Source organism: Xenopus laevis, chromosome 4S (assembly GCF_017654675.1).
Source record: "Xenopus laevis strain J_2021 chromosome 4S, Xenopus_laevis_v10.1, whole genome shotgun sequence".
In the NCBI taxonomy this organism is placed as follows: domain Eukaryota; kingdom Metazoa; phylum Chordata; class Amphibia; order Anura; family Pipidae; genus Xenopus; species Xenopus laevis.
Genome location: NC_054378.1, coordinates 15,495,509 through 15,505,661, shown reverse-complemented (window position 1 = coordinate 15,505,661; position 10,153 = coordinate 15,495,509). Strand labels below are relative to the sequence as shown.

The 10,153-nt window shown below is 42.0% G+C and overlaps 1 protein-coding gene across 1 annotated transcript; it reads left to right on the top strand.

The window, feature by feature from the left end:
• The first annotated feature begins 1,185 nt into the window (after positions 1–1,185).
• LOC108715067 (ETS-related transcription factor Elf-5) lies at positions 1,186–9,340 on the top strand. The gene is made up of 7 exons (XM_018259914.2): positions 1,186–1,287; positions 3,570–3,684; positions 5,971–6,198; positions 6,927–6,977; positions 7,196–7,264; positions 7,886–8,081; positions 9,135–9,340. Exons 2-7 carry the CDS (start codon positions 3,573–3,575, stop codon positions 9,217–9,219), a joined length of 741 nt encoding a protein of 246 aa, XP_018115403.1. The 5' UTR covers positions 1,186–1,287; positions 3,570–3,572; the 3' UTR covers positions 9,220–9,340.
• The last annotated feature ends 813 nt before the right edge of the window (positions 9,341–10,153 follow it).

Here is a 10,153-nt window from a genome sequence, read left to right as displayed (position 1 = left end):
AGAGGATGTGTGTGGCTACCCAGACTGGGCCTTTGTCAAAACAGCAGCAACCAAGCCCAACAGGAACACCAAAAGAAATAACCGTCCGGAGACACATAGTAGGCAAAACATAGTCATCCCATATGTAGCTGTAGTGTCGGAGAAACACCATGTCCCTGTGTTTTTCAAACCTAGCAACACACTGAGACAAAACCTAGTACACACTAAGGATCCAACGCCTAAAGAAAAACAAAGCAATGTGGTATACACAGTCCAGCGTAACGAGGAGTGCACTGATCTATACATTGGGGAGACAAAACAACTGCTCACCAAGCGAATGGCTCAGCATAGGAGGACAAACTCTACGGGGCAAGACTCAGCTGTCTTTCTACACCTAAAAGACAAGGGACACTCCTAGCAATGTCCAAATCTTGGATAAAGAAGACCGCCTGTTTTAAAGAGGTGTGAAAGAGGCGATTCATGTCAATGTCAAGGTCAACCACACCAGTCAGTTGAACTGAAGAAGCTGCTCGGATGAGCAGTGAAATGTCTTCAATAATTACTCAGCAAGTCCAGTTGTTTATTTTTGAATTACTTGTATTAGATATACAATGACCTAAATGAATTTAAATCTTCATAGTCATATTAGCATATTAGTTCTCCGTTCGTGCCTACCAGAGATCTAGAAACTAGGGAGCCTGAACTTAACTAGAGATGGCAGTAGATGTTCCACGAAGAGTCATCCCTACCAGCACTACATCAGTCACTCAGCCAAATCCTTGATGTTTGTTGGGCACAGCTCCCATCCCAGGATCATTGTTATGGAAACTGTTCTTATTTCTAATTAGGATTGGATTGCTCTTATGGGTTTAAAATGTCAGGAATCTCCCTGGTGGTCTATATTAAGTGTATTAAGTGTAGCAAGGGTATTGAAGTTTCAGTTAAAGCCAACTTGTTCAAGTTTGAGTTTGAGTTAAAGCGAATAGTTGTAAAGCCAACTTTACATCTATACTCGGATTACTGCAAATGGGTCTTCACCCATTTCACCCTCTGGTTGTTACCCATTCCAAATGGACCCCAATTATGTAATGTTGGGATCCAGTCATGACTTTTTCGTAAACTATGGTTGGCAGAATATCTAGCCCTTGTCTCTCGTAACAGAAGGGCGTGTGCGCTGCAAGTTGCAAAACCAACCTAACCTGTAGCAAAACCTGCTGCGTGTGCATATTAGACAAACCAAAGCTTCGGTGTGGAAGAGACAGCTGTTTTTACCTTCAGCTCTAGGAATCAGCCCGATACATCTGTAAGGTGAGCATCCCTCTCTTTCTAGAGATCAACCCAATTAGCTGTAGAGTCTTAAGGAAAGAAAGGTGATGACCAGGAGCTTTGTTATATGCTTAAACCTCATATCCTGCTGGGGCCCATGAAATGTGAGTCCTTATTAGGTCCATATGGGTATAACTATAGATTAAGCCGATTTGGCAACTTCTATCGGAGCCAGAAGGTATAGGGGAGCCAGCAAATGTTCAGAAACAATGTCTTATTCTCAAAGGGACCCAGCAACTTTAACTTATGCCCCCCAATCCCCATGGGTCCCCTTGTAGTCACAGGTTTTGAAGTCCCTGTACTTGCAGCACTGTTAGTCTTCTGATCTTATACAGACTTGTGTAGTTGAAGTGGAGATAGACCAACTGCAGCTGTGTTGCCTGAAGTCCCACCAGTGCCCAACCGTGAGAGCTTTGTAATGGACAGGGGGAGCCGGATGAGCTGTAAAGGGCCCATTGGTTACTTACAATGATGTTCTCATTCCTCTTTATATGCCTTCTATCTTTTTACATTTCTCTCCCTTCTGTCTTCTTTTCTCTCCCTCTCTGTCTCTGCTCCCCAGTCTTTCTGTCCTTTAACTGACCCATCACCACAGGTCTCAATAACAGAGCCTGGGTACCATGAGAGAAACCAGAAATCGTTAGTGTCCAGAAACATTTATAGCGAAATCCCTTACCATGCCGCATATAGCGCGCCAACTTCATGCCAATTAAAGGGGCTCCTCACCTTCCAAACACTATTTTATTCCAGTTTTCAGATTGTTCACCAGAAATTTAACATTTATTCCATTACTTTCAGTGTTTTCTTTTAGACTGTTTTTTCAAAAGTTAAATGTTCCTGGTCTCCGATGTTGCAGGAATAGAAAATAGGAATTAACTAAAAAAAAGTCTTTCTTTCTGGTGAACAATCTGAAACCAGCTGAACTGAAAAAAAGTATTGGAAGGTGAAGAACCCCTTTTAAATGGGAAGAAGGGGCTGAGTGTGAATCTGTGGACGCTTTACTAACTAGGGGTTAATTTACCCTTTGCATGCTGCACCCACATGCTATTTGTATTGTGCCAACTAAAGGGCATGGAAGAAAACACCCATGCCACCCATGCATAACAGGAGAGTCTGCGCGTGCGCTAATTGCGACAAGAGAAGCAAACCCCCCCCTGAGCTCAGTGGCTGAATTTGTCTTGAGCTGGGGTCAATTTTTTTGGAAACTGTTTTTTTTAAATATATGCTATTGCCCTGGGTACGGGCCCTCAGGAGCTTATATAAAAAATGCAGCCCTGCACCGCATCTCATTATTCTCTTTACTGCATTGCAATATACCATACCATTCAGATGAAGGGGGTACTCCAACCAAAACTGATTTGGCACATTGAAAAAAAATGGGAATTTTCACATTCATTCAAAAATGTCACCATTATTCATGTCTGAGCCATTTTATTCTCAGTGTAGAAGTCCTTTCTCCTCCAGGTCTGTTAAACAGCTGACTTCTGCTACATTGCTTCAGAAGTCTAAACCAGTAGTGCAGAGATTATAAAAAGTCAGACAGATGCTGCTCCCTATAGCATTTACATTTCCCCCGTAACTTCAAAATCACCGAAAATGTGGAATGAAAGCATATTAGAAAGCCACTTACAAATTCCATTTTCTTTCAAAAGACACAGAGCTGTTTTTGGGTGGAGTTTTTCTTTAAAATAAAACTATTTTTGGTGTATTATGGGGTTTAGTCGGTACATTTACTGGCTTGTCATAACAGCCTTAGCTTCCTTCTATGAGGTAAAAGGACTTACCGGAATCCCTGGATAGGAGAGATTCCTCTAATTGCACTAATTATACAGTGTGGGCAGAAATCAATATATTCTGAGTTCCATGATTTCTTGCATTTTTATAGATATTTTTTTCTAGTTTTCAAGATATAGGCAGTTTTACCCTGATTATATAGTGAATTTGAAACAACAGTGCCACCTTCTGTTCAGTCTTTCGATATTGCTCTGATTGGCTGACCATAGAAGTATCAGATGACTCTTCTGTCTTCACTAACTTCATTCTCTGAGCAGAGACTACAACAAGACTTTCCTCTTCTCGCTAACATAATTTTCTGCCGATTGTGTCTAGTTGGCTGAGATTAACAGCAGGTGGTGCTGTTGTCTAGATTTCAATCTAAAATCAATTTATCTACTTGAAATCAAAACGTTTTATAGGGGAGCTGCCCCTTTATCCAAGCCCTTGAAACAAAGCAGGATCATGTATGTGCTGTTTGTATGTTGCAGGGAATGCTAGATTCTGTTGCACATGGCGCCATTACGCCGATGGATTCAGAACCTCACTTTTGGGCGGATTATTTCTGCCATGATCTGTATCCAGTGCCAAAACAGCAGTCACCAGGTAAGGAGTGTCCATCCTGTAGAGGGGGGTGTTCTCTTTTATAGGGTTAGAGCAAACAGCAGCAATCTCTCCATGCTAACAGGGAGAGGTCCAGGGCAGGCACCCCTATTTGTACCAATTAAAGGTGCTCTAAATTATAGCTTAGGCCAAAAAGCCCTACAATGTAAAGTAGAATAAGGGATCCAAGAGAAGTGAAAGTTTGGTTCTTGGGTTTTAAATTGGGTGAGTCTTGCAGGGGGAGTTGGTGAGGTTTGGGCAAATTGTTGGTGGGGTTTGTGCAAAATTAAACAATACCTGGTGGATTAGGGGCTTGACCATGCACAGACAAAAAATGGAGGGGGGATCTTCATTAAAATAGCTATGGAAAGCCTTGTATAAATGATGAACCGTGTATATAGCTGCTCTTGCTTGAGAACTTGGCCAGCTGAATGTCCAACTTGTTGGTCTTTGCAAAGGGATAGGTCCTATCCATGTTATCTTCTCTCCCCAAATTGAAGAACCAGAGAGGTTAGGGAGTGGAGGTGGTTACAAGGATCTGAAAAGCTACCTGCAATAAATTAGGTAAAAGCCTCCTTAAAATAGAAGATGATGCCATTTCCAAGGCTACACACAAACTTCCACTATGCAATCCCATTCCCTTATCAGAATTCTTCCCATTCCTTGATCAGCATTAATTAGAGGAAGTCGCTTTTAATTTGCATGCACTTCTTGACTTACAGTATCACCAAGCTGACACCCTTGGCTGTGACTCACATCAATTTAGTCACCTTGGGAAACCATATAATGTGCGGGCCCTATGACGTCCCTGTCAGAAGAAGGAAAAATCAAGAGGAATTTTAACCAACATTATCATATTTATTCTGGGCATTCATGGTTTCCAGCTAGAGAAGCTAAGGAGGTTCTACTTCACTGGATTAGAGTGGCAATGTTGCTAGAATTAGTGGGCCCCACCAGCAAAATCTGCCTAGGGACCCCAGACTTAATATCTATCTACCTAATCCCAGGGCCCATATGGTTGAATGCATGATTAATTAAAGGACAAAGAAAGTTAAACTAAAGAAGTAGCTAGAAATGGTGTATGTCATTTGGACTTCTGTGCTAGCCCCAGACAACCAAAGCCCTTTAGCAGTAAAGATCTGTGCCTCCAAAGATGCCCCAGTAGCTCCCCATCTTCTTTTCTGCTGATTCACTGCACATGCTCTGTGCTGCTGTCACTTACTGAGCTTAGGGACCACTCACAATATACAGTACACATAGAATAGAAATGTAACAATTTTAATTAATACAGATAATTACTACATGGCAGCACAGAAACCAGTACAATTAGCATCAGAATTGAATAATCAGCCCTGTAGCATCAGCTTATATTACAGACCAACCTCATTTTCTGCTGGATAATTAGTGACGAGCCCTAAGCTTAGCTTCTCAACAGCTGCTCAGAGCCCACTGAGCATGTGAGTGTCACAGACACTTTCCAAGATGGTGACCCCCTGTGACAAGTTTGAAGTCCTGGATCATTGCTGCTATTGACAAGCTGAAACTTTAGGCTGGTGCAATAAGTACAGTATATAAAACGTTGCATTTTTAGCCACATTAATTTTTAGGGTTTAGTTATCCTTTAACCATGGCTTGCATTTTATTCATGTCTAGCAAGGAAACAACTATTCCTTCTCGTCTGAACTAATGAGCAGGAGCTGCCATGTTTTTTACCTCGGTTGAGGCATAAACAGTACAACCCATTGGCCACTAGATGGCGATATGCTCTGAATAACATGCATATCAATGCCTATTAAACCCAATATTGTCAGTTCACATAGTACCCATTATATAAATAATAACTGAGGCTAGCTGTCCAATTAATTTCTCAATAAATACTCCAACCACCAAAAGCTTAGATCGACTGTTTTGGGGCACGGTGGAAGTGCGGCACAATGACCATTCTGGATACTGGAAATGGTTATAGACATACAGGAATACCTATTAAACAAACCAGTCCTACCATTAGCACATTCCTAATTATCTGTCTGTTATTAAAGTTCCGGTATATTAATCACCGCACTGTACCAGAAGGAAATCAGCTCAGGGATTTTCCCTCATTCAAGTAGGCAAATGAGCAGAGCAGGTTGATGCAGGTTGAAAGGTATAATTGTGCCCTATTTATAAGACTGCCAGCTCAATGTATGGAACTGAGGCCGCCAGTAATAAAGCAAATGCACATACAAACACTGGGTGCTTAGGTGATTGACTACATAGATAACCCTTGTAATTTCCTTCTTCTTGACCCAGGGATCTCTTGGACCTCTTTGCTCCCAGAGCACTGGTCTAAGCACAATGTCTGCGAGTGGCTGCAGTATTGCTGTGACAGCTACAAACTTGATGCCGACTGTATCCCCTTCAGCCACTTTAATGTGTCTGGTCTGCAGCTTTGTAAAATGACCAGCGACGACTTCACTGAGGCAGCAGGAACGTGTGGGTACTATCTCTACAGTCTTCTACAAGATATCCGCACACAAGGTTAGTACCAACTCTACAAACCCTTTCAGAATTTCAGAGATACATAAAGTCACGTGATGGAGATGTTTGTGGACAATGCTATTCTGCTGATATCTACAAATCTATTGTCTCAAGGTAGTTCATGAGAGACCTGTTGGTGCCCGCTGTTCTACAAGAAGATTGAGATCTACTGGTAGATCATAAGAGACCTGTTGGTGTCTACTGTACTAAAATAAGTTTCAGATCTATTGACATATCATGATAGACTTGTTGGTGCCCATTGTCCTACAATAAACTTGAGATCTACTGGTAGGTCATGATAGACCTGTTGTTGCCCACTGTCCAACGATGAGCCTGAGATGTACTGGTAGATCATGATAGACCTGTTGCTGCCTGGTTTCCTATTAAAGCTTGAGATCTACTGATAGATAATGATAGACCTGTTACTGCCCACTTTCCAGATATGTGTGTGGAGTATGACCTGTGGCCAAGGGAACATAGTCAGTTGTCTTGGGTGAGTCACCAACAAAAATCTGAGGAGTTCACTGTGATTTCAATTAAAAGTGCACATTGAACATAATATTTTGGAATTTGAGAAGGGCACACAGCTAGGATGACCATTATTGCATCGTAATGTGACTTTAAGGAAAGAGAGGTCAAGCCATTAACTGTACAGCATGTTCCCATGAAGTGCTTGTTCTTTGTTGTGTACTTTTATAAATGTATTTTTGAATGTGTTTCTCCTACAGGGTTCCCATGCTATACCAACACAGAAAACAGAAGTCCGCCAATATCAAACAGTGAGTGCCTTCTTCCATTTTGTTTATATAAATACAGCAAATACTCTCATTCTTTGCACATAAATTATTTTTTAATTAGAGCAAGGAACAGTGAAGGGTGACGCCAATGTTATATGGACCTCTCCGAAGAGACATTCATAGTGCTTCATAGATGCTTTGTGGGTCTACACAGGTTCTTTTTATAGAGAACTAAACATTGCTATCGCTTGTCATTTCAGAAGAAGAAAGAGTAGAAGTGAAAACAGAAGTTGTGAAAAGGAACAAACCTTCCACAATCAACAGACCTGGTAAGAACAGAATTTAAAAGTAGTGGGGGTCCAGTGGACAGACAGTGTCAGACTGGCCCACAGGGATACCAGGAAAACTCCCGGTGGGCCCAGGTGTCTGGCCCTCATGCTGCTAAACATTTGGCCTATTTCATGGTCATTCCCTATTTCTATGAGAAAATAGACTAAATAGTTGGAATAATAGATTATAGTATGTAAAGAAAAGAGACTAGGAGAATAGAGGTTGAGTGAGTGAGCAAGAATAATAGTACTGAGAGTGGACCCCTGGTCTAAGGTTTTTTGGTGGGCCCCTGGTCTAAGGTTTTTGGGTGGGCCCCTGGTGTCCCAGTTCGACACCGTAGACAGCTATTAGGTGTTTAAAGGGCAAAGCAATGTATACCTACCCCTATAAAAGTCCTCCTGCCCAGAACCACGTCACACACACAATATGGCCCTGCCCCCCTACCTGGTAACAATAGGCAGAGTAGTGCCTAGTAGGAGCATGTACAGTTGAAGTCAGGACCAGATCAGTGTATCTTATAAGAGAGACAAAAAACCCAGTTAAGAAGGCTCTGACCCAATTTCTTTGTTCTGTGTTTACATGTACCATGGGTGTTGAACCTGTATGTGTTTGTATCTCAGCTGTACACAGTTCTCACTTGTGGGAATTCGTGAGGGACCTTTTACTCTCCCCCGATGCCAATGATGGGATCCTGGAATGGGATGATAAAGAACATGGGGTATTCCGAGTGGTGAAGTCTGAAGCCCTGGCACAGATGTGGGGCAGGAAAAAAAAGAACGAAAGGATGAACTATGAAAAACTCAGCCGAGCCCTGAGGTGAGTCCCAGAATTCTCTAGTGAGTGACAATAGAATTGGCAGCAAACATCTATATGTTGGATAGAGGTTACTTGGTTGTACATTTGCCTACATTTTAAAATAACAGTTAAGGATGATTTAGCCTTTGATCCAATCTGTCAAACCACCAGTTATGCTCCCAATCTGACCAAACATTGGCATTTATCTATCATTGGCCATTGGTGACATATAAATGATGTAAGCTCATCACTGAAAGCAGAACTTTCTTTAAGGGGGACTAAACTGAGTTGACTACCAAGTGTCCTACACAAGTAGGACACATTAGTATATATAGAGGGTCAAGATGACAACCAAAAGGCAAAATGGTGGCAGTAGAACAAGAAGGCCAATTAAACCTTTATATCAGCGTTGTCAAACCTGCAGTCTTTAGATACAACTTTCAGGGCCCACTTACAATGGAAGATATCCAGGGGTTCTTGGAGATGTAGCCCAACAACAAATAAAGGGACATAGGAGGGATAATCCAACATTATATAAATAATGAGGTCCCACACGGTCTGTTTCATCCTAAGCCCCATTAAAACTAGAGACAACTCTACCTAAAAGGAAGCACCAGTATGTACTTGCCATGGGTACTCTTCAAAGGGTCATGTATGTCTTCAGCAGTTCAAAGCTTTGGGCTGCCATCTTTCCAATACAGGGAGGATGGACATCAATCAGAATAGATAACTAGAATTAAATGGGCCAGCCAGAATAACTGGGCTTGAATGACTGGGGCCTTTGTATTGCATTGAACCACCTGCCCAACAAAGGAGGAAGGAGAAACCCAGGAGTAGACAAATAGCATGTCTATACCTGGGAAGAGGCAGGATCAGGCTAGAAGACTCTGGACAAAAGTCCACTACGGGGCATGAAATTTCAAGCTAGTGGTGTTCCAGAGTATGAAGGAAGTATTTCATATAAGGGCAAAGTGGCCCAAGCTTTACGTAAGAGATGATCCGACCATTCTTATTTGGCTAGGCTGTTACTCTTTGTTTTATTCCCCACTGATACAATTTTCAATCTATTTGCAGACACTATTATAAAACTGGGATCCTGGAACGTGTAGACAGGAGGCTAGTGTACAAATTTGGGAAGAATGCCCATGGTTGGAAGTGACCATGCCCTAGAAGTTTGTTAAGTGCTATATGCCAGGGAGAACTATCAGTGATGGGCGAATTTATTTGCCAGACGCGAATTCGCAGCGAATTTGCAAATAAATTCACAAAACCGCAGCGAAAATTCGCCAGCGTAAAAAAAAATTGGACGCCGGCGTCCAAATGCCGGAGCAATTTCGCCAAAAATGGATGCCGGCGTCCAAAAAACAGACACTGGCATCAAAAATGAGACACCGGCACCGCTTCGCGAATTCTTCGACATTTCATGGGAAATTCGCAAATTATTCAGCGAAGCAAAACGCCCCAAATTCGCCCATCACTAAGAACTATCGATACTACCATATGGACTGTCTGGCAATAAATGAGAACTGGCAGATAAAGCATGGTGGAGATGCCTACAGCAGAAAAACATGGATGGAGATCTTCTGCAGATTCCACATGATGGACAACTCCCTTTTAGCCACAAGCAAGTACAGTAGCTGAGACTCACTTGCCATTTGTATAATACAGGATGGAACTACATTTCCCAAACATTCCTGGCTTCCAACTTTGTCCTAGTCCTTTAAACTGCCCAAATATGGCCACTACAAATGTTCTACACCATAAATGTAGGGCTGAATTTACAGAAGGGGACCCTAAAACCCAACACAACTGCAAATGTTCTTCTGCACTTTCTGCTATTTGGATAATACCCATTTTATGCCATCAAAACACTAAAATCCAGGCTGAAACCCTAATGATGTACTGGATTAAGAAGTAAAATGTTTGCAGAAGAACAAATAACCCATATCAGCAGCTAGCATTTATAGGTTGCCCTATTAGAATATATTCTCATCCTACATTATTAGTGAAAGAGGGGTACAATTTAGGCTATGCCTCTGATGGGCCCTGGATACTGTGTCCCAAAACTGCAGCAATAGCAAATTAGACATAAG